Source organism: Platalea leucorodia (assembly GCF_965183815.1).
Source record: "Platalea leucorodia genome assembly, chromosome: W".
Classification (NCBI taxonomy): Eukaryota; Metazoa; Chordata; class Aves; order Pelecaniformes; family Threskiornithidae; genus Platalea; species Platalea leucorodia.
In genome coordinates, this window is record NC_138859.1 from 6,580,317 (window position 1) to 6,603,230 (window position 22,914).

Below are 22,914 nucleotides of genomic sequence, written 5' to 3' on the forward strand. Positions count from 1 at the left end.
CCCCCCCCCCAGGTCCTAGTGCCCTCCTCCTGGTTCTGCCCTCCCCCCCCCCAGGTCCTAGTGCCCTCCTCCTGGTTCTGCCCTCCCCCCCCCCCCCCAGGTCCTAGTGCCCTCCTCCTGGTTCTGTCCTCCCCCCCCCAGGTCCTAGTGCCCTCCTCCTGGTTCTGCCCTCCCCCCCCCCCAGGTCCTAGTGCCCCTCTATTGGTTCTGCCCCCCCCCCCCCCAGGTCCTAGCGCCCCCTGGACCCCCCACGCATCCACTTTCCCCAGGGGACACTCCCATCTAACGGACACCCCCTCGCAGCCCCCTACGCGTCCTCTTCAGGTGACACCGCGCTCTCACCCCCCCAACCCCTTGCGGTCCCCACTCTGTCATCGCCCCCTTAAGGCGCGCGAGCCGCGGGCGGGCGGAGGGAGGGGGTGCGGCGTGTGATGCGCTCCCCCGGGGCGGGGGGCGCGGCGTGGCGTGGCGTGTGACGCGACCGCGAGTGCGGTGGCGGCGAGGCGCTAACATGGCGCCGGGCGGCGGGCGGCAGCGAAGCGGCGGCGGCGGTGGCAGCGGCCCCAGTCCCGGCGGCTCCGGCGGGATTTCCCCGTCGTCTCCTCCGTTGTTGCCGCCGCCGCCGCTGCTGCTGCTGCTGCTGGCGCTGCCCGGCGGGGCGGTGCCGTCGGGGGACAGCGTGATCCTGGGCATGAGGCTGGAGGAGAGCACGAAGCCGGCGGCGGGGGCTCCGTCCCGCGGGCCCATCCGTGTGACGGAGGGCAGCGAGGTGCTGCTCCGCCTCTACGGGCTGGGGTTGGGCCCGCGGACCGGCGAACGGGTGGCTTTCGCCGAGCTGCGGCCCGCCGGCAACGCCTCGGTTCCCAACGGCACCTGCCCCGAGCGCTCCCAGGACCTGCTGGTGCAGCCCGGCCCGGCTGAGGCCCGCGACACCTCCGCCCTGCTGCGCGTCCGCGTCCAGCCCCTGCGCAAGGACGAGCAGGCCAAGACCTACGTCCTCTGCACCCAGCGCCGGCCTGGCCAGCCCTGGTTGCCCCACCAAGGCCCCGACGGACGTATCGTGGTGCTGGAGGAGAAAAAGTCCTTGCTGCCCCTTTGGTTGCAGGTGATTCTCATCGCCGGGCTGCTGGTGCTGTCGGGGATGTTCAGCGGGCTCAACCTGGGCCTCATGGCGCTGGATCCCATGGAGCTGCGCATTGTGCAGAACTGCGGCACCGACAAGGAGAAGCGTTACGCCCGTAAGATCGAGCCCATTCGCCGTAAGGGGAACTATTTGCTCTGTTCCCTGCTGCTGGGTAACGTGCTGGTTAACACCACCCTCACCATCCTCCTCGATGACCTCATCGGCTCTGGCATTGGTGCCATCATCACTTCCACCATTGGCATCGTCATCTTCGGGGAGATCGTGCCCCAGGCGCTCTGCTCCCGCCACGGCTTGGCCGTGGGCGCCAACACCATTGTGGTCACCAAGTTCTTCATGCTGGTGACGTTCCCCCTCTCCTACCCCATCAGCAAGCTCCTCGACTGCATCCTGGGCCAGGAGATCGGCACCGTCTACAACCGGGAGAAGCTGGTAGAGATGTTGAAGGTGACGGAACCCTACAACGACCTGGTGAGGGAGGAGCTCAACATGATTCAGGGAGCTCTGGAGCTCCGTACCAAGACGGTAGAGGATGTAATGACCCCGCTGCAGAACTGCTTCATGATCAACAGTGATGCCATCCTGGACTTCAACACCATGTCAGAGATCATGGAGAGCGGCTACACCCGCATCCCCGTCTACGAGGACGAGCGTTCCAACATCATGGACATCCTCTATGTCAAGGACCTGGCTTTCGTCGACCCCGATGACTGCACCCCCCTCAAAACCATCACCAAATTCTACAACCACCCTGTCCACGTTGTCTTCCATGACACCAAGCTGGATGCCATGCTGGAGGAGTTCAAAAAGGGTGAGGGGGTCAGGGGGGTGCCATGCTTCCACAGGGTGCTACTTTCTTCCCCTCGGAGGAGGCTGGCAGATGCCGGAAGCAAAACTCTGGGGAGTTTTGCCCTCCGGGGCTGGAGCTGCCCATGCTGGGGCTGCCTGGGGTCCCCATGGTTCGGGCGGTCATGATTCGGAGGGGACTGGGCGCCTGGGGACACGCTGCTGCGCTGCTGGGGACAGGCAGCACGGCACCGAGCCAGGGCAGCCGCTCGGTGTCCACAACCACCCGGGGTTCCGGGGTTTGGTGTGTAACAGCACTGCGCCTGCGCCGGGGAGGGACAGCCGCCGCTTTGTCAGCGGCAGAGCAACCAGCGCTCAGCGCCAGCCTTGAGGAACACTTTGGGAGTGTTTACTTGCTCCTCGTTTTTGATTATCGCCCCTGGAGGCCCTTGAATAGCTGCTGGAAAATTGCTTGGCTCCCTGGTTTGGGCTTGGCTCTCTCCTCTGGGCCCTTCCCTGCAACAGGGAACGGCGAGCACCTCTTGCTGCTGGCCCCCATCCCCACTCTGCTTCCCGCTCATGACATCGGGGCACTGAGTGCTGTCGGAGGGCTGGGAGGAGGAGCGGGACCTGGGCTCACCAGAGGCTGATCTCACCAGGAGCAGGAAAGGTTGTGTTAGCTCCAAGGCAGGATTTGACCTGCCCCCCCGCTCAGGGCTTTGCCAGACCAGGCAGGGGACCCCCCTGCCCTCCCCAGCCTCTCACAGCTCCTGCTGCTGCGGGACCGGCTGCCTGCATCTGGGCCGGGATAAAATAAAGAGCCCAGCTGCAGAGCAGCTGTGCCGGGTGATGCCAGGCCAGCCTTCAGCCGTGTGTGACCCCGTGCTCTCCTCTGGCTCCTGTTACACTCGCCCAGCGGAGGTTTGGGCGCATCATGAGAGCCGGGCGGTTTGCTGTGGTCAGGGATGTTTGGGGGGGATCTTGCCAAGATTTAGGGGATCTAATAATTCCTCCCGCAGCGAGAGCTTGGCATGAGCTTGGGCGAGGGTTTGGGAGCTGGTAGGTCCAAGCCTGGCTGACCTTTGAGGGTAGGTAAGAGACAGCAGCTCTGCTCCTGCCTCCTTTTGCGACCATGCTTCCCTGGCACCCAAAAATATCGGCACAGGAACAACACCCCTCGGTCGCAGCTCAGTGTCGCTTGTGGTTGTAGCAATGATGATAGGATCTCATCATCTTGGAGCTGCCGTGATTAGCGAAAAACCTTCTTGGCAAATGCTTTTCCTTCAGTTCATCTCACGCCGGTTCAAGAACCACCGTAGGAGTGCGTGGCCGTCCTGCTCCACCCCATTTCCAAAAACCACCAGTATAGAAGTGGAGTCCTATTGCTGCTGCAGCTGGAGTTATCCCGGCTGCTGGCACTGGCTTTCTCTCTGACGAATCCTTATTAAAGGATTTAAGGCACGCTCATTCCGGTTACAAAGCTGCCCATGTCTGGCATTGTTATTTTTTCATTGCTGCCTCTCTGGGTCAGGAGCGGGTAATTTGTGGGGCCGCTGCCTGGGCTGTTCTGGAGGTCCCCCTCTGAACCCCGTTCCTTGTGGATGCAGCACTGCGATGAGTCTCTGCCCTCATCCCACTGGTCAGAACCCAGATCAGAAGTGGGAGACACACCTGGCAAAAGGCTAAAGAGGGAAAAATCAACCAGCCGCACTTCTGATGGTCCTAATCGTAGCACTCATCAGCCAGACCTCTCCCTCCGGTGCCACCAAGATGTCCCAGATGCTGGCCTCGGGGTGACAGTTCCCACAGTGACATCTGGCACTCGGCTCAGCGCTTCTTCCCGATCTTCTTTTCTCGGTGCACTCCTGGCATGAAGCTTTGAGTGGGGAATGACCCTACGGGGAGCTCCGGGCCTCACTGCCAAGCTTGGGGTGTTGCTCTCACTCCTCGTGTGGGGACCATCACGGCAAAGGGGGTCCCAGGGTGGTGTGCATGGTAGGTCACACCCTGTTGGCGATGCTGCGGCAGCTGGCACTGTGCCCTTTGCTTCGGCAGTTTGGGCTCCCCGTGGCGTGTTTGCTTTGCCACTGGCCACTCCCCTCCAAGCTCAGCCTTGGCTGCTCGTCCCGGAGAGGAGCCTCTGCCTGACTAATCAGGGCTGGCCCCGCAGCCCTGATCCTTTCACCTTTCCCCGCCTCACACACGTCTGTGAAGGAGCCACCGTGCCTCACCGAGGGGATTAGATGGGTGGGTAAGGTATTTTCATGGCCCAAGCAACAATTTTAGGGTCTTTTCCCCCCTCTATGCAATGCCTTTTTGCAGCAGGGTTACCTGAACTGCATGAGTTTGGCTGAAGAAGGAGAAAAAGGGGAGCTGTGTGGTGCCCATCCCTAAAATTAGCTTCTCCCTGAGCGACGAGGGGCCTGCAGCTGCCAACTCTAAAATTAAATAGCAGATAGTGTTGAGGAGGCCAGATTTTGAGCTGGAGTGGGATGGCAAGTGGGGCACCTTGCTGCTGGCCTGGGGACGAGCGTGGTGCTTGAGGAGGTAGAAGTGATTTTATTTTGGGCTGCGCTGAGGTCAGGGAGGGAACATTGCCTTCCTCCGTGCCTCAGTTTCCCCAGGCTAAGGATACCGGTCCTGCGGGTACATTGGTCTGGCCTGGGCATGCTGTGGTTTTCCACGCAGCCGCTCGGCTCCTCTCCCCAGAGCAGAGGTGGATGTTTCTCCTCCGAGGAGTTTTTCGTGACGGCTCGGCGCAATTTTGGGATGAAGCAGGAGAAACGTCAGTTCGTGGAAAGGCTTGGCAGGTGTCAGGCAGCTGGGGCAAGAGCGACGCCAGCTTCAATGCCAGCCAGCGGTTTGGATTTAGCTAGAATAAGGCAAACTGTGTCCTGCCTGCGTGGAGTGAGGCCAGCAGAGGGGAGTTGTTAATTCAGGGCTGGGGAGGTCTTCCTGCCAGCAAGGACCTGCCTGCTCATGGCCAGGGCCGGCCGGGCAGTGGCTGGCCACCCTTGGCTCTCTTCCCCTGGATGTTTTGGCTCCAGGATCGGGCAGCTGCTGCGGCACCAGGTGTCGGGAGCATTTCCTCCAGGATAGGACAGCCCTCCACCAAGGAAATTCAGAGAGGTCGGGGCTGCTGGCAGAAACCTGATTCATGGCTGCATCATTCCCCCCGTGCCAGGGTGCCCTCAGCCCACAGGCGCTCACCCGGCACCGCCAGGACCATGCCATGCTCCAGTGACATGGCATGGGCTCGTCCAGGGACACATCCCATCTCCTGTGAACCCCCTGGCCCAGCCCACACCCCACGGTGGCACAGAGGTGCCTTGAGCCCTGCAGGAGCTGATGTCATGGGCTTAATTACTGTCATTACACTGGGAATTAGTGCCCAGCCCAGGCGCCTGTTTAGATTTTAACTGGTTTATTGTTTCCTGTCTAGGAGGGTGGCAGGGAGGGAAGGGCTGGTCCTGGTGACATCCCTGGGTGCTGGGACCCAGCAGTGGGGCTAGGGGTGCACCGGGGGTGGTCTCCCTTCCAACGTCTGTCTGTCTGTCCACAGGGAAGTCCCACCTGGCCATTGTGCAGAAGGTGAACAATGAGGGCGAGGGAGACCCCTTCTACGAGGTGCTGGGGCTGGTGACGCTGGAGGACGTCATCGAGGAGATCATCAAGTCGGAGATCCTGGACGAGTCAGATACGTACAGTAGGTTTTGGGCTCGGCCCCTCTCCCCACCTCATCACGTGCCGGGGTCCCGCCTGCCCCCCCTGACACCCTGCTCCCCACAGCTGACAACCGCAGCAAGAAGCGGGTGGGCAACCAGAAGAACAAGCGGGACTTCTCGGCCTTCAAGGACCCTGTCAACGAGCTGAAGGTGAAGGTCTCCCCACAGCTGCTGCTGGCCGCTCACCGCTTCCTCTCCACGGGTGAGTTTTTTGGCAGGGGAAAGCCCCCCACGGCTCCAGACACCCCTGGGCTCAGTCCGGCTGTGGAGCGCTGGCACTGACAGCTCCCCGGCACAGATCTGGTTGGGCTCAGCACGCTGCCGCCTCCCTGGCAGCCACGTGGGCTCCGTTCCCATTCCCCCACCGAGGAAGCGTCACTCCAACCGTCTTGTTCAGAAATTATGGGGTGCTTGCGTTTTATCTCACTCTCCTCCCCTCTGTTGTCGTCCCCCATCCCCCAAAATGAGAAGGGACGGGGCTCAGGGATGCCAGCCCTGCCTCTGATGCTCGGCAGGTCCCTGTCCCTCCAGGATGGTCCTGTTCCCCAGCTGGCATGTGTCCCCCCAAGGCCTTGCTGAGGACCTGGAGCTGGTGTTGGGGCCAGGCTCATGGGCTTCTGCCCCAGGGAGGTGTCGCTGGGGCTCAGCCTGATCCAGGGAACCACCCCGAGGGACAGGGGGGGCGCACCTTCATCTGGAGGGACAGGAGAAGGACAAGGACTGTGGCTCTGACCCCCCCTTCCCCTCTTACTCTCAGAGGTGATGCTCTTCACCCCCAACTTCATCTCGGAGAAGATCCTGTTGCGGCTCCTCAAATATTCTGACGTCATCCAGGAGCTGAAGTTCGATGAGGAGAACAAGAAATCCCCGCGCCACTTCCTCTATTGCAAGAACAAGGCAGCCGACTACTTCATCCTCATCCTGCAGGTACCCAGGCGCAGGGTGGCGTTGCCAGCCACGTGTGTGGGGTCCCTTGGGTGAACCGTTACCCTGGGAAGGCTGCGATGGCGGGGATCTCATCCAGCCCAGCACCACGGGATGTGGCTTATGCGCCGTCTCTCCCTTGCAGGGCAAGGTGGAGGTGGAGGCCGGCAAGGAATGCATGAAGTTTGAAGCGGGAGCTTTCTCCTATTATGGGGTGATGGCCCTCAGCCCCTCTCCTGTGTCCGGTACGCACCCCCCAATCGCCTGGGTGCTGGTGTGGGCAGAGCCCTCCCACCCTGATTTAGAGCTGGGAATAGGAGATGCTGGAGGCTCCAAGCCCCTGCCAGTGCCCCCCAAGCCGTGCTGGGGGGCTGCGTGGCCAGCACCTCCCCTGGCACTTGTCCTCAGGGACCTGCACCCCGAGTGTGTCTGGCAGTGAGTGGAGGGTCCGTGCCCAAGCCAGAGGCTGAAAACCTGCTGTCCCAATTTTGGGCTGCCCTCCCGTCACTGCCCGGCTCTGCGAGCGGCCAGACACCGACCCTCGTGGTTCAGCTTGGCGTCGTGGGGTCACCAGCGCCCGTCCATGGGCACTGTGAGGGGCAGAGGTACCCACAGCCGCCCTCTCCTTTGCCCAGAGGCTTCTCTTGACCTTCTCCTCTGCCTGTGTGTTGTGTTGTCCGTCTCTCTGCCCTAGCCCTCCCAGCCCAGCCCCGGTGCCCATCCACAAAGCGAGGGTCATTGTTTGCCAGGTTGACAGGTAAACGGTGCGGCTGCATGACATGCCAAACCCCGCTGTGACCGCATTAACCCGCCATATTGGGCGTCCCCACCCCATTAATGCAGCACCAGGTATTTTGTCCCCCATGCCGGGCCGGCTACTCGCTGCCTCGTCTCCGTGTGCCGGGAGGCCGTCCTGGTTGCCATCCTGCGTCCAAGTGCCTCTGGAGGAGGAAAGGCGTGGGGCTGGAGCTTGGGCAACACCGCTGCCCAGTGTCACCCGGCCCCACTCACATTGGCGTTAGGGTCCTGCACGCCCCATAACTGCCCCGATTTCTCCCGGCTGCCTTTGCTGTGGATAGGGAGGAGGAGCAGGGGGACAGCGCCAGCTGGGCAGCCTGGTGTGGTGGCTGTCCCCGTGCTGGCTGGCTGGTGAGGAGATGCCACTCTCCCTGCTGCTGCATGCGGTTCCTGTGTCACCCCGGCTTTCCAAGCACGTCACCATGCCCTCCTTGTCCCCATAACCCCCACCTCGTCCCTAACCCCACGCAGGGTGACTGATCTACTGGTTTGAGGAGTCACAGTGTCCTTGGGCTGGGCCTATCCCCTGTCCCCTTGGCAGCACCTGGCTCTGGAGTAGGGGGACTGGCAGGGCTGCAGACTCCCTGGCTGTGGTTGGTGGCCATTCGGTAGTCAACGGGCAGGGATCAAATCCGGTGCTGCCCAGCAGAGCTCAGGGACAGCAGCGCTCAGCCATGGGGGGCACAGGGCTGTGCCGGGGTGGACGCATGTCCCGTTGCTCCCTGTCACCGCTGGGCTCCGTGTCTTCAGAGCCTGTGGGACAGGGCTCTCCCTGCCTGGCACGTGCCAGAGCCAAGGCTGGCATCACCAGGGGCTCAGCACCCTGTAACTGAGAGTTGCCACACCTCATCCCAGCATGGCATAGGACCCTCCCCGGGGTAGGGGGTCTGCGGTGTGGCTAACCCAGTCCCTCCCATCCCCGCAGAGATCCGCTCCCCGTCCCACATCAGCAGCCTGAACCGCTCAGCCTCCCTCAGCTACCACGAACGCTCCGACTCCATTTCCTCCCCTGTCAGCGGCAGCAACAACCAGCTCAACGCCGGCACTGGCACCCAGTATGTGGCAGACTTCAGTGTCCGCGCTCTCACCGACCTCCAGTTCGTCAAGGTGAGGCGGGTGCCCGCCGGGACGGGGACGCCATCGGTGGGTTCCAGCACTGCTCCTCACCCCCCCCCCCTTATTATTTTTTCCCCGGCACAGATCACACGGCAGGAATACCAGAACGGCCTGACGGCCTCCCGCATGGACAGTTGTCCCCAGTCCCCCAACAGCAACGCCCCCAAACCGGACACCGGTTTACTGGAGAAACTGGAACCCTCCGCCACCACCGATGAGACCACCAGTCTCCTGAACGAGAGGAACTGCCTGAGCCGCCGGAGCAACCACAGCCCCCTGGAAAACTCCATCTGACCCTGGCTCCGCTGGCACGTGCCGGGAGGGACCTCGCGTGCCTGTTTTAGGAACCCTTTCCCCTGTAGGAAACACTCACCGTCTCCTCGGTGATGCCACGCCGGGTGCTGCAGTCGCTGGAGAAGCCCGGTTGAGCTGGAGGAGGCAGCAGCAGCGCGGTGTGAAACGGAGCTGGGATTTGCTGCTGCCTTCCAGAGTGGCTTATTTTTAATTAATTTAAATGGATGGCAGTGGAGACGGTGCAACTCTCCGCTGGCCGCCCCGCCGACAGCGCTCGTTCAGCTCAGGGAGCTTCAGGTCTCGTAGGCTGCTTTGGGGCGGGGGAGGGGCTCCACCGTGGCCCCCCCAGGACGGGCATCCTGGCCCCTCTCCTGTGTTTTTGGGGCACGACGGTGGATGGGGTCGCCTGGGGTGCAGCGTGATGGTGGCGTCTCGTCCTTCTCTCAGTGAAGCGGTGCGAGGCCATGCCCGTTCCCCGTGCCTGTTCCCCTTTCCCGCTGGCCTGGGGCACTGGGGGATGCGGCAGTGGAGAGCTCGGCAGCAGGCCTGAGGCCGAGGGGATGAGCTTGGCGTGTACAAGGTGTCTCCAGTGCAAAGTCGGGCATGACCACAACTGAGACCCCCGGCTATGCCAGGCGATCCCCCCCTCCCCAGCCCCAACGCCACCCACCTGCATCACGAGCACGCTGAGGACGGCAGGGACGGCCCCCCTACCCTAGCGGTTTCGGTGCTTTCCCCATCGCCGCCGAGGCGAGCAGGTTCGGACGTCTCAGGGTATCTGTGCCGGGGGGACGGGGGGATCGGTGAAGGGCGGGGGGGGTGCAGGATCCGGTTTTTTGGGGCAGCACAAAGCTAGTGACCAAAGTTGTACAGGCATGAGGGGGCCAGCACCGTGTGTCCATCCCCCCCCCGCCCCAGCACCGGGGGACCCCCAAACCCCCCGGTGACCTCCTCGGGGCAGGACGTGGGACCCCCGGTGAGCACCGGCCGGACCCCCCGCCCCAGAGCTTGGTGCCCGGTGTGGGGCGGGGAGGGAGGGACACACACCCCCCACCCCCCCCAAAAAAAGCACAAGTTCCCTGGGTGAACTCTGTAAGTTATTGGGAGAAGGTTAATTATTTTTGTTAATCACATCTCGATGATCAGGTCCTAGGTCCTTCCACGGGGAGATACTCGAAATAATAATAATAATTATAATAATAATAAACCAAGACAAAAAAACCCCTTTTTTTATTAAATTTTCCTCTATGCAACCCCCCCTCTCCGGGAATTCGTATTTATTTTTCGCATCAGGTTTGATTTATATATTTGGGGGAGGCCAGGCCCGGCGGGGGGGGGGGGGGGGGGGCGGACCTTTCCCTCCCCCCCGCTTGTGACACACGCACCCCCCCGCCGCCCCCTTCCGGTTGTGAAACCGACTGTGGAATGTTATTTGATGGGTTGGGAGTTGCCAGTTGAGTAATAAAAATCTGTATCCGTACGTCGGTCTCCTCCGTGCTTCGCGGCGGGGTCGGGGGGGGCTCCCGGGGCCGCCGTCGCCGCCATAGGACGTGGCCCCTTTAAATCCTTCCTCTGTGTTGTTCCCGGAGGGGATAGGGGGCGGTGATTGGCTGCACTGCGTGAGGTAGGACGGCGGCGATTGGCCGCGAAGAGGAACGGCGGCGGGGCGAGGCGCGCGGCGGCCGGTGATTGGCTGCGTGGCGGGGGAGGCCGTGGAGAGGCGGAGCGACAGAGGCCAAGACGACCGCCGATTGGCTCCCTCGGAGGAAGGGGGGCGGGGCGCGGCGGCGGGCCGGGCGCTGCGCTGGGCCTGGGCGGCGGGAGCGGCCCGGGGCGCTCCCGGGAGCGGCGGCACCGGCCGCCCGTCGCCTCTTCCCGGGCGAAGGCCCCGCCCAGGAGGTGCTGCGGCCGCTGGAGGGGCGTTTCCTGCTAGCACGGTGCCATCCTGGGCAGCGGCTGGGCCCAAGTGCCCGTTTGCAAGGGCGAACGCTCTAACCCGGTAGAGGCGCTCCACCGTGACCTGGCGTTGGTGGAGCCTGGGGGACCTCAGCCCCCTCACCCGCTTCTGCGGGTGCCCCGTCCGCTTCGTCTTCAGCGACACCAAGCTCGACGCCATCCTCCAGGAGTTCAGGAGAGGTGAACGCTCCCGGCGCCGCCACCTAGCTCCTCCGCTCCCGCCTGCAGGGAAGCCCCAGCTGGCCGCCGTGCAGAAGGTGAACAACGGAGGCGAAAGAGACCCCTTCTACGAGGCGCTGGGGCTGGTGATGCTGGAGGACGTCATCGAGGAGGTCAAGATCCTGGGTGTGTCGGATGAGCACAGCCTGCGTCAGGCAACTGGGACGGGGAAGGGGGTGTCGCAGCCATGCACCCCTGAGCGTGGCACCCCTGAGCGTGTGCTCCTGCCCCTTTTTCTTCCGCTGCAGGTGGGATCCGGACGTGCCAGCAACCGGGCCCCTGCAGCAGCACTGCAGGGGGGATTTCTCCCTGTTGAGGAGGGCTGATGGTGCTGCCACAGTGAAGCTCGCCCTGCAGCTCCTGCTGACTGTGCAGCGCTTCCTGGCACCAGGTGAGAGCAGGCAGGAGTGGGCTGCCTTCACCCTGCCCACCAGGCTGCTCGGAGGGTCCCTGGGCACGGCGACGGGGGGTTATTCGGTGGTACTGGGCCGACGCTGGCTGCTCTCCCCACAGAGCTGGAGCTCTTCAGGCCTGCCTGCATCTCCGAGAAGGCCCTGCTGCACTTGCTGAGCTGTCACAGTGTCATTCAGGAGCTGAAGTTCAACGAGAACAACCACTTCGCCCTGGAGCGCTCCCTGTACTGCCACCACCATCCCCTCAGCCACTTCATTCTCATCCCGCAGGTACAGCACTGTTGGCGTGGGGATGGCACCATGTGCCACCAGGTGTGCAGGGGCCCAGCTGTGGCCGATCAGCCCCGTGTGTGTCCCCTCCAGGGTCCTGCCATGACATCTGCACGGTGCTGGGTACTCTCTCCCCCCTTCAGGGTGCATTGAGGGGCAGCTGTGCTGGTGCCACAGGCCCTCCCGTGCCCCTCAGACTACAGGCAGCCCTCCCTTCTGCCTGCCCCAAGCTGCCCACTCTCTGCAGGACCACATGGAGATGATCGGGAAGGAGGGACTGAAGTTTGAAAATGGAGCCTTCGCCTACTACCATGTCTCCACACTGGCACCACTACGTGCAGGTGAGAGCAGCCAGCAGTGCCAGGCTCGCCCCTGGGGCAGCGCCGGACCCACTCGGACATTTTTTGGGGTGCAAAGGGAGATGCTCTTTGGCAGGTTCTGGCTCTCCGACGCCATCCGCAGTGCACCCGTCCATCTGGTGCTGCAGCTGCCAGGATCGGCAGCCGGGTTACACCAACTGTGCGAGCTGCTCCTCGTGCCACCCCGACTACAGTGTGCAGGCACTCCCCAACCTGCAGCTGGTCAAGGCAGGGGCTGGATCTGTCCCTCGGGGTCCTGTTGGGAGCCTGCCCCTGCCTCACCTGGCTTTTTAGCAAGGCCGTGCCCCACACCGAGCTGCCCGCAGGTCTCCTGCCATCCCCGGCACTGCTGCCAGACTGTGGCTGTGCCGTGTGGCACTGACCCGCTCTCTGCCTAGGTGACACGGCCACAGTACCTCGGCGCCCTTGTGGCCTCCAGGACTCCAAATCCGTCCGATTCGCCCAACAGCATTGAACCAAAAATTGTCCCCAGCAGCCAGACCACGCTCCTGAGCCACCAGAACACCGCACCAGGTAGGGAGCCGGCACAGCAGTGGGATGGTGATGGCTGCCCCAGTAGCCGTGCCTGGCTGAGGGGTTCTGGAGTGCTGGTGGGGTGATCTCCATCTCTGGTTCTTCTCAGCAGTGAGCAGTGAGCAGCTGAGGCCGGGCCACGGCATGGCCAGGCAGAGCAGCCGCCGGGGTGCCAGATTCAGGGTGCCCCCCACGAGGCTCCCTCCTCCCCGCATGCAAGTTGTGCGTCTCTCTCTCTCCTGCGTGTCTTGCTGCATTTCCCCAGCTTGGAGGCTCTACCGCCGCCCCGGCACGGGCATCATGAGCTCAGTGGCTGCTGTTTCATCTGCCACAGGTGATGCCAAACCATCCCCCGGGGAAGCGAAGAGTCAGGGCCAAAGCCCTTCTGCCTCCTCGACGCTCCGGGCTGGGAGCCGGTGGCTGCGGCACAAGCCCAGGGCTGGGAGCCTGATTTTGGCTCCCCTGTCACAGCACACTCCCCGCAGGGACAGGGTCCTCCACCACACCCCCTGTGATGCTTCCTGGTTCAACAAAACACTATTTGCTCCTTTTTTTTTTTTTTTTTTTGAGGAAATAAAAGCCAATGGAGGGGTTGGCAGCCAAAAAATGGCGTGGTGCCCCCCCCCCCGCTATTACCAGGGCCCCACTCGGGGGCAACCCCCAGCCCATGCCGGCACCAGGGGGAGCAAGGGACAGAGAGGCAGAGCCGGCGCCGAGTGCCAGGGGTGTTGTTTATCCATCAGAGATGGGCCTGGCAGCACTGGGTGTCCTGCGGTGAGGCGGCCCTGCTGCATCCCCCTCAGGTGTCCAGCAGGTCCTGCACCGCCGGGTCAGCCACATCACGGGGCCACTGGCCCTTGGCATCGCGGACACCAGCCAGCGCTGGGCTGTACCAGAGGAGCAGGGTGCAGAGCTCCCGGTGGCCTTGTTCAGCCGCCTGTGGGCGACACATTGGTCATCACCGGCACAGGCAACACCGCAGCATGGCAGGGTGACATCCCGGCCTCGCCACCCACCTTGTGCAGGCTGGTGCAGCTGTCCTCGTTGGAGGTGGCCGGGTTGGCACCGTGGGCTAGCAGGAGCCAGGTGACGGCGAGGTGGCTGCAGTAGCTGGTGCAGTGCAGGGGGGTGGCACCGCCGGGCATGCAGGCGTCACAGTGGGCACCCTGCTGCAGCAGCAGCCGGCAGACCCCCAGGTGCCTGTTGCAGCTAGCGTAGTGTTGGGGGGGGGATAGGCAGGGGCATCTGTCTGTCCCCCCCAAACCCCCATTGCCGTACCTGCGCCATGTACCCTGCCAGGTCGGGCTGGCTGGGCTCCCCGCGCTGCTCCAGCAGCTGCAGCACCCGGGGCTCGTCCCCGTCCTGCGCCGCTGACCAGATCCCTGTGGGCAGCAGGGGGAATGCGTCAGGCAGGGACAGACCCTGGGCCCTGCCCATACCCCTGCCCAGAGCATCCCTGTGCCCTGCCTGTACCCTTCATGTACCCCAACCTGTGCCCTGTCCCTGCCTGTACCCCTGCTCTACCCCTACTCTACCGCAATTTCTGCCTGTACCCTGCCCTGCCTGTACCCACGCTGTACCCTACCCCGATCCCTGCCCTGCCTGCACCCCTGCCCACCCCCGCACCGTGCCCCCCCCCGCCGGACCCCGCTCAAAGTCAATCCATCTCGGGCAGGGTCTGGTGCACGCTGGCCACCGCCACCCGCGACGGGCAGCAGGGACCGGGTGGCGAACGGCAGCCCGCCGCCATCGCCCGGGCCGGGAAGAAGGGACGAGCCGGGCCGGGAAGGGCCAAAGGGAGCCGAGGGGAGTCGGGAAGGGCCGAAGGGAGCCGAGCGGCGCCACTCCCCGGCCGAGCGCCGCCGGGGCCGGGCTCACCCCGGCCCCACCCCGGCCCCGCTTCCCACGGCCCGGGCAGCCCCTGGCCCCGCTCCCAGGCCCCACCACCGGGACCCCGGCTGCCGCTGCCGCTTCCGCCCCGCTTCCCGGCAGAGCCTCCCCGGGGCCCCGCGCTGACCACCGGCATCCGGGGAGAGGGGCACGGGCGTGGGGCCAGGCCTCAGCAGCAGCCCCCCCGCCCTGGGAATGGCGCCGCCATGGCCTTTTATAGCCCCGAGCGCGGCCTTTTTCCATGAGCTCAGCGGCAGGGGGGCCCCGCAACCCTCCCTGCACCCACCACCACCACCGTACACGGCCCCCGTGGGCTTTGCTTTTAATATATATATATTTTTTTTTTTTACTCCTTTTTATTATTAATGTAAAAATACGTATTTACAGCAAATAAATATATTTCGGTAACAAATAAATTACACCGGGAGTTATACAAAAGGGGCCCAGGCAGGCAGCGTGCAGAGGGCGGCAGGCGGGGGGGGTATTTACAGCTGGGGCCAAGGGGGTACAAAGCACCCCGGGGCTGGGGGGGGGGGGGGCCCAGGGGGGCGAGGGGGGCTTTAGAAAACTTCTCAGGAAGAAAAACCCGATTGGTTCTGAAATCATCCAAAAAAAACATCCCACGGCTGCTGCCTGGGGCAGGACGCGGTGCCCCGGGGGGGGCTCGGTAGTCCCCAAGGCCGGTGGCGGTCCCCAAGGTCAGTCCCTTGCTCAGGACATGGTACCGAAGGTGGATGCGGTGACCAAGAGCAGCTCCGGTGCCCAAGACAGGTGCCGGTGCCATGGCCCCAAGGCAGGTGCTGGCGTGGCAGTCCCCAAGATGGGTACTGGCACCAGGGTGGCAGTCTTGTCCCCAAGATGGGTGCCAGTGCCGAGCTGGCAGTCTCCAAGGTGGGTGCTGGTGCCGGTGTGGCAGTCCCCAAGATAGGCGCTGGCATCCCCCCAATGGTTGCTGGTGCCCATACTGCAGCCCCAAGTCGGGTGCTGGTGCCGAGGCAGTGGTCCCCGCGGTGGGTGCCAGCACCGGGGTCCCCGCGGCGGGTGCCAGGCCGGGCCCTGAGGTAGGTACAGCTGCTCGGCAGCGGGGAAGCTGCCCGCCGTCGGCTCAGACTGACGACTCCTCGGGGTTGGAGTCGGGCAGGGGCTGGCGCTGCTGCAGCTTGCGCCGCAGCTCCTCAGCCAGGTCAGCGCAGGGTGGCCGCTCTTCGGCGCCCAGCGCCAGGCGGATGTAGCCGTTGGAGGAGGAACCACGCAGGGGACCCAGGTGGATGCGGGTGGGCGAGTGGAGGGGCTGCCCGGGGATGGCGTTGGGCGGCGAGGTGGTGCCAGGGGGGCTGCTGTTGCGGCAGGCGGCGTGACCGGGCACGATTTTGAGTGAGCCGTCTGAGTAGTAGTAGCTGGCCGGGTCCCAGAGCTTCTCGTCTGAGTCGGAAGCGGCGCTGGGCATGAAGCGGGGACTGGGGGGCTCCTTGGGCAGCTCGATGGGGTACACCAGGGTGCTCTCGATGGCTTTGGCACCTTTGCCCAGCTCCTCCCGCAGCCGCCGCCAAAGGGAGAGCACCACCAGCACCAGCACCAGGCACAGGGCGCCCAGGCACACCGCTACCACCCACACCAGCCCCAGGCTCTCCAGCGGCACCCGCGTCTCCAGCGGCACCCCAGGGCCGGCCAACACCGCCACCCGGTACACCTCGCCACCCAACCGGGCGCCCTGCTCCTCTGAGAAGCAGCGGTACGTGCCGCTGTGCTGCGCCCCGGCTCCCGGCACCACCAGAGCCCGCAGACGAGTGTCGTGCAGCACCAGCACCTGCTCGGCTGCCAGCGCCCGACCCTCGAAGGTCCACAGCGCCTGGGCCAGGTTGGAGCCCAAGCGGCACGTCAGCACCAGGTCGGTGCCCGCCACCACCGTCACGTTTTTGGGGGTGATGGGCCCTGCGGGAGAGGGGCCGAGTCAGGAGGGGAGGCACAAAGGGGGGGGCCCATGTCCCCCCCTCTCCCAGCTCCACGCGGCGCTGGGGGGGGGGGGGGGTGTCTCACCTTGCTTGGCCACCTGCGGTGGGGTGCAGGCGCGGGTGTCAGAGCTCAGCACGTCCTGGACCAGCTGGGACCTGCAGGAGGAGGTGGCGGAGGTGAGGGGGGGACCCCGTGCCACGGCAGGGTGTCCCTCCACTCTCCGGGGAACCCCCTTACCCGTTGAGGCCGTCGGTGCGGACACAGAGGCTGGCGTTGCGGCTCCAGGCGCAGTAGGGATCCCGGGCGAGGACACAGTCTGTGCACGACTGGTAGCGGCCGCAGTCAGCCAGGGGCAACTGGGCCACCTGGAAATGGGAGCCAGCAAAGAGCAGCTTCTGCGAGGGCAGGGAGAACGGGCAAGGTGACACAGTGAGGTGACACCCTGGGCCCCAGCCCCTTCCCTGTGGCACCACTCACCTTCCGACCGGCCAGGACCAGGCTCTCCACGGGCTGTGCCGGCTCGAAAACCTGCAGCTCCTCGACCAGGTGGATGTGAGCGCCCAGGTTCAGCGCCTTGTGCACCCAGCCGTCACCTGCGGGTCACAGTGGGCGGTGAGGGACATCCCCACACCAGGAGCCCTCCACAGTCCCCTCCCTGGCTTCCCCCCCGAGCCCGGCGGGTACCTGTGCCGATGAAAAGCACCTCATAGACGGTGCCGTCCAGTCCAGGCACTCGGTCTACCACCAGCTGGGTGAAGTTGGCGTCTTTCTTGAGGAGGAGTGGGCACCTGTGGTGGGGCAGGATGGGCTCATCCATCAGCGGGTGCTTCTTGGCAAAGTTGAGGGTGTTGTCGGGCAGCTCGAGGGAGCTGGCGAAGCCGTTCTGGCGGTGCCAGTCGGTGATGCACTGGGGACGGAGGGCACCGTCAGGCGCGTGGCCAGATCCCACAACCTCTTTTCCCCTCCTACCCCCAGTGCCAGTACTCACCGCACCGGGACGGGGACTCGGCACCTCATCCAAGTACCGGCCCCACTTCTGCGCCTGCTCCCGGTATTCCTTGTAGGGCCCCTCGAATGCCTTCTTCACCTCCAGGATGTGGTACCGGCAAATAGCTGAGACATCCACGTCCCCCCTACAAGGGACAGGGCAGGTTTTTAGGGGGAGCCACTGGTAACGGGGAACCCTGGGGCTGCCGCGTCCCTGCACACTCACCAGCGGGCCTGGAAGACCCCAAAAAAGGCGGTGTCCTGCCAATCGGCCCCCGGCAGGGTGAAGACGGCCTGGAGGCGGTTGAAGTGGAGCTGCTGCTCGGGCACCGAGCACACCAAGCGAGCCTTCAGGAAGGTCGTCCACTTCTTCTGCAGCGTGCGGGCACCACCAACGTCCCCCTGGGCACCCAGCCGGCATCAAGACAGGGCCACCGCGCTCACTAGCGGAGCGAAGCCACGCCGGGACGGCGTCCCCGGCACGGGTTGTCCCCTCCCCATACCTTGCAGACCCGCGCCACGCGGGCCACCACCTGCTCCGCGTAGCAGTCGTACTCCACCGCCCGCTCGCTGAAGAAAAAGTAAACCTTGTCGTCATCCCCGGTGCTGCTGGCCGCGCTCTCCTGCACGTAAGCCGAAGCCACAAAGTGGGGCTCTGCGGAGGAAGGAGGGGGCGGAAAGGGGAGGGTAACGCCGTGCTGGCAGTGGGGGGGTGCCCGCGCCATCCCCCCTGCATCCCCCCAACCCTACCATTCAGCCAGGAGGTGAGATACTCCGTCTTCATGGAGTAGTGGGGGCCCAGGTTGCGGAGGATGACGGGCTCTGTGCCCAGGAAGTTGTTGAAGGTGGCCGAGTACAGCTCCCCGTCTGCAAGGCGAGGGTTTAGGGAGGGGGACGGCGGGGGTGCGGTGGGCACCCCCCCAACCCCAGCGGGTGCCCGGCGGTGCCACTTACCCACGATGAGGCCTGTGTGTCCCTTGGTGGGGTCATACGGACACTTTCCCTTACCGTCCTCAAAAGCCACTTGGTCCAGGGTGAAGCTGGACAGTTCCTGTGGGGCACAGGAGTGAGTGGGGGTCCCGACCCCCTCCCCGGTTCACGTCCCCCCACACCCAGACCGGCCACAGGCACAGGGACACCCCCCCCAGATGACCCTCCTGGGGACAGGGTCACCCCTGAACTACCCTCCTGGGCACAGGGACACTCCCCAATGACCCCCCTGGGCACAGGGACAGCCCTAACAATCCTCTGAGGGGACAGGGACACCCCTGGACCACTCTCATGGGAACAAGGCCACCCTGAATGACCCTCCTGCGCACAGGGACACCCCTGAATGACACCCCTAGGGACAGGGACACCCCTAGATGATGCTCCTGAGGCCGGGGGGACTGCCCTGGACCTCATCCCCAGGGGCAGGGAGGAACCAGGGGCTGACAGGTTTTGGGGGGCTCCCCCAGGGGTTGCACTCACAATGTAGGTACACTTGGGCTGGAAGGCGTAGGTGCCGCAGGCATAGAGGTGGGAGCTGTTGTAGCTCTGCAGGAAGCGCACGTAGTTGAAGCAGTCGGTCTAGGGGGGAAGAAGAGGCGGTTAAGGGGGTGGGGGGGCACACCGGGGTGCCCTGTAACCCCCCCGCTGCGGCCACAGCACCCGTGCCCCCTACCTGGTTGTTCTTGCCCTTCTGGATGCACTCAGCTTTCTTGTCCACAGGGGCTTCCCAGGAGATCTGGGGACAGAAAAAGCGTCAGCGGGCTGGAAACACACCCGCCCCCCCCAAATATCCCCCCACTCTGGGGTCCCCTGGGACCTCACCGCCGCCTTGAGCTCCATGGTGCCAGTGGCCAGGGCGAAGACAGCCTCACGGGCACCCACGTAGAGCAGCGCCTCGGCCTCGTCCAGCGTCAGCGTCAGGTAGTGCGAGACCCCCCCCTGCGAGAAGCGCTTGGCCACGTCCTTCAGCTCTGCAGGGTTTGGGGAGGGGGACGGGGGACATGGGGACATCAGGGCGAAGCCACCGCTGGCCCCACAGTCGCCCCCCTCCCCGAGTGGGCACCACTGGCATCCCCAGGGTACCCCCCCCAGAAGCCCCCTGGCCCCAGTGCCGCACAAAGGGCTCTTTGTCACCAGAGCAGGCGCTGGCGGTGCCGGGCGAACACAGCGGCCTTTGGCGAGACCCCGTGCTCCCCCCGCACCCCTCCTGCCCGCCCCCAGGCCCTGCAGAAAGGCCCCATTGACAGGGGAGGTGCCAGGGCCCCGGGCAGGGATGGGACGGGGACGCAGGGTGCTGTTATAGCAGAGATGGGGGCCTTGGGCGTGGGGATAGCACAGGGACAGGGGACGTGACATGGGGACAGTGGCACGGCAAAAGGACAGGGGTCTTGGGCATGGGCACAGCACAGGGACAGGGGACACAGCATGAGGACGCTGGCACAGTGCAGAGACAGAGGACATGGGGCAATGCCAGCACACAGGGGAATGGGGCAAGGGATGGGGACACCAGTGCTGGCATGGCACAGGGATAGGGATAGAGCGCACAGCACAGATGGGGACACAGGGTGCTGGCACAGGACAGGCACAGAGGGTGCTGGCACAGCAAAAGGGATGGGGACACGGGGTAATGGCAGGGCATGGGGACAGGGGAAACGGCACAGGGATGCAGGGCAGCATCCCTGTGTGTCCCCCCCCCCGCTCCTGCAGTCCCCCAGTTTGGGGGCCACCGACACAGAGGGGTCCCCGCAGTGCTGACAAGTTGGCGGGGGACAGAAGCTGCCCGAGGTGGGGACAACTACAGCCACCGGGGTCACCCCAGTGTCGGCGAGGGATGGGATCGATGGGCCCACCCCGCTGTGCCTCAGTTTCCCCAAACTGCTCCCCTCTCCCTGGGCCCCCCCGGGGGGGGGATGGACACAGTACTCACCCGTGTAGGGGACAGTTTTTCGGGGCATGGCGCTCCACAGGGACCCCGGGGTGGTGGCAGCGGTGGCGAGGGCCAGCAGTGAGGCGAGGGCCAGCAGCCGACGGGGGGCCATGGTGCTGGGGAAGGGGGGGGACAGACACGCCCGGCCCCCGTTAGGGTTACGGGGCATCGACACCGACAGAGCTGGTGTCATGCGGGCGGCGTGGGGACAAGTCGGGTATTGAGGGCCGCAGGTCACGAGGCCGGGGGCACCCCACGCAGCGGCGGGGGAGATGACACGCGGGTCCCCGACTTGCTGCCCCCTCCATGGTCCCTCCTCCATCCGTGACGAGTCATGGGGGGGGGGGGGGGGGGGGGGGGGGGAACGGGACACGGGGAAGGAAATGGGCCCTTCCGCTTCCCACCCCACCCGGGCGGCCCCACCTCACCCGCGTCCTGCCCCGGGACCCCCCGGCACTGCCCGGTGTCCGGGGGTGCCCCGCGCTGTGTCATCCCCCCCAGGCTGGGCAGGATGCGGCCGGGCGAGCGGGCGGCCGGGAATTGTTCTGCCCTGCCCGGCGGGAAGCAGGAAGCCGGGGGGGGTCCGGGGGGGCCCCGCGCCGGCTGGGGAAGGATTTCCGGGAGGGTGGGGGGCCGGGAACGGGCCCCCCGCCGCCGTGGGAATGGGGGACGCCCCGGCCGGGGTGCCCGCGGCGGTGGGGGGCCGCAGGCAGGGGGCTGCCGGTGCCGCGGGCACGGCCGGGGTGCCATGGACACGGTCAGGGTGCCGCAGTCATGGCCCTGGGGACAAAAGCACGGCCAGGGTGCCACAGGCCATGGCCAGAGTGCCACGGTCACGGCCGGGGTGCCAAAAGCAGGGACAGGCACCACCAGGGTCCCCCAGGCACGGCCGGGGTCCCCAGGGTGCCCCGTTTTGGTGCTGGATGCCTGGGGGTCCCGTGGGGGGCCGGGGAGCCACGGCCCCACAGCGGTGCCATCCCCGGGGGGGGGGGGGCGCAGCGCCGCGCAGCCCCTCGGGACGAGCCCACCCGGCCCCCGCGGGTGGGGGCACCTCCCGCCGCTGCCCTCTGCTCCGCGCGGGGGGGCCGGCACCGGCGGTACCGGCTGCCTGTACCGACGGCGGAGGGGGCCCCAGTGCACCGACGGATCCGGGCGGGGGGGGGTCCCCGTTACCGGAGGGGGGTCCGGCCCCCACAGCAGCGGTGCCGGTCGAGGGGGGAGGTGACGCCGCCAGAGGTGCCGGTCCCGATCGCCGGTACCGGGAGGAACAAAGCGCCTCCCCCTCCTCCCCCCGCCTCCGCGGCTCCGCCACAACAATACCGGGGCGGGGCGGGGGGGCTGGGGCGGGGGGGCCGCACTCACCTCGGGGCGCGGCGGCGGCGGCGCGGGGCGGGCAGCCCGGCCGGGGCGGCGGGAGACGGTGGGAGGAGGTGGCGGCGGCGCGGGGCGGCGGTGGGTGCGCGCCGCGCGGCTCCGCTCGGCCCCGCCCCGGCCCTGACGTCACGGCCTCCCCGCGGGGAGAGGGCTCGGCTCAGCCCGGTTCGGCTGGCCCAGCTTGGCTCAACTAGGCTCAGCTCAGCCTGGTTCGGCCCAGCTTAACCAGGCTTGGCTCAGCCCAGTTCAGCTCAGCCCAGCTTGGCTCAACCTGGCTTGGCTCAGCCCATCTTAGCTCAATCTGGTTTGGCTCAGCTCAGCTCAGCCCAGTTCGGCTCAGCCCAGTTTGGCTCAGCCCAGTCCAATTCAGCACAGCTTGGCCAGGCTCAGCTCAATTCAGCCTGGCCCAACCCCATTCAACCCAGCTCACCTTGGCTTGGCTCAACCCATCCCAGCTTGGCCTGGCCCAACTCAGCCCAGCTTGGCCCAGCCCAGCCTCTACTTGACATAGAGGAGGGTGGCCAGGCCCTTCAGCTGGGCGCGGAAGAGGACCCCAGTGCCCTCGTGCAGCCCCCTCCCAAAATACCGGTCCAGCTAGGTGCAGAGCTGCTCCAGGTGGCCCTGTGGGGACAGGCGGGGGGGGTCAGGGACACGGTGGACCCCCCCTGGACCCCCCAGGGCCCGGTGCTCACCCGCTGCTCCACTGGTGGATGCTCGGTGCCCACTACATTGCTGGCGAGGAGGAGGAGGCTGCAGCTCAGATAGCAAGCCTGCAGGCGGGAGCGGGCACGGGGGCTCACCGAAAGGGGCACAGGGCACATTGGGGGGTGCCCTATGGCACCCATTTCCTGGCAAGGGGAGCACCCACCTCCCGGTCAGCATCCTGCGGCTCCTTCAGGACCCAGCAAGCACCAGGCGTCGCAGAGTGTCTGGCTGCACCAGCACCAGGAGCCAGCCCAGTGCCTACAGCTGCGGGGAGAGCAGGTGTCAGGGCACCTGCACCCCATTCCAGAGCCCACGGTGGGTGCCGGAGCCCCGGCACGGTCCCACTTTGGTGCACCCACCTCCGTGTACGCCCTGGTGGGTGGCACAGTGCCCAGCGGCTCCCCCAGCAGCCGGGCCATGGCATGAAGGCTCAGGTGCCAGCAAAGCTCCCTGCGGAGAGGGGGAAGAGCGTGAGGGAGGGTCCAGTGTGTGCCCACGTGTCCGTCCCTGCCTCTGTGCCCATCACCGCCATCCCCCGGTGCCAGTTTGGGAC

The 22,914-nt window shown here is 65.5% G+C and overlaps 3 protein-coding genes across 5 annotated transcripts; 2 read left to right on the plus strand and 1 right to left on the minus strand.

The window, feature by feature from the left end:
- Positions 1-511: 511 nt before the first annotated feature.
- Positions 512-8,784, plus strand: LOC309601504 (metal transporter CNNM4-like; the record flags this gene model as incomplete). Its single annotated transcript, XM_082334533.1, has 7 exons — positions 512-1,952; positions 5,490-5,633; positions 5,717-5,854; positions 6,410-6,579; positions 6,722-6,821; positions 8,300-8,481; positions 8,575-8,784. 7 exons carry the CDS (start codon positions 512-514, stop codon positions 8,782-8,784), a joined length of 2,385 nt encoding a protein of 794 aa, XP_082190659.1.
- Positions 8,785-10,614: 1,830 nt separating this feature from the next.
- LOC309601505 (metal transporter CNNM3-like) lies at positions 10,615-14,353 on the plus strand. Of its 3 annotated transcripts, XM_082334534.1 has the most exons (6): positions 10,615-11,072; positions 11,208-11,350; positions 11,473-11,642; positions 11,890-11,983; positions 12,400-12,535; positions 12,645-14,353. In XM_082334534.1, the coding sequence occupies exons 4-6, from the start codon at positions 11,933-11,935 to the stop codon at positions 13,643-13,645; spliced, it is 1,188 nt and encodes a 395-aa protein (XP_082190660.1). In that variant the 5' UTR covers positions 10,615-11,072; positions 11,208-11,350; positions 11,473-11,642; positions 11,890-11,932; the 3' UTR covers positions 13,646-14,353. The 3 variants fall into 3 exon arrangements, with proteins under 3 accessions (XP_082190660.1, XP_082190661.1, XP_082190662.1); XM_082334535.1 differs by having other exon boundaries at positions 10,615-11,350; positions 11,873-11,983; XM_082334536.1 differs by lacking the exon at positions 12,645-14,353 and having other exon boundaries at positions 10,615-11,350.
- Positions 14,354-14,565: 212 nt separating this feature from the next.
- On the minus strand, positions 14,566-20,401 carry LOC309601506 (semaphorin-4C-like). The gene is made up of 14 exons (XM_082334537.1): positions 20,283-20,401; positions 19,178-19,326; positions 19,029-19,091; positions 18,836-18,934; positions 18,320-18,416; positions 18,116-18,232; positions 17,869-18,020; positions 17,592-17,767; positions 17,367-17,511; positions 17,063-17,285; positions 16,856-16,971; positions 16,616-16,773; positions 16,463-16,533; positions 14,566-16,357 (listed from the first exon to the last, which is right to left on the minus strand). The coding sequence occupies exons 1-14, from the start codon at positions 20,392-20,394 to the stop codon at positions 15,531-15,533; spliced, it is 2,505 nt and encodes an 834-aa protein (XP_082190663.1). The 5' UTR covers positions 20,395-20,401; the 3' UTR covers positions 14,566-15,530.
- Between the last annotated feature and the right edge of the window lie 2,513 nt (positions 20,402-22,914).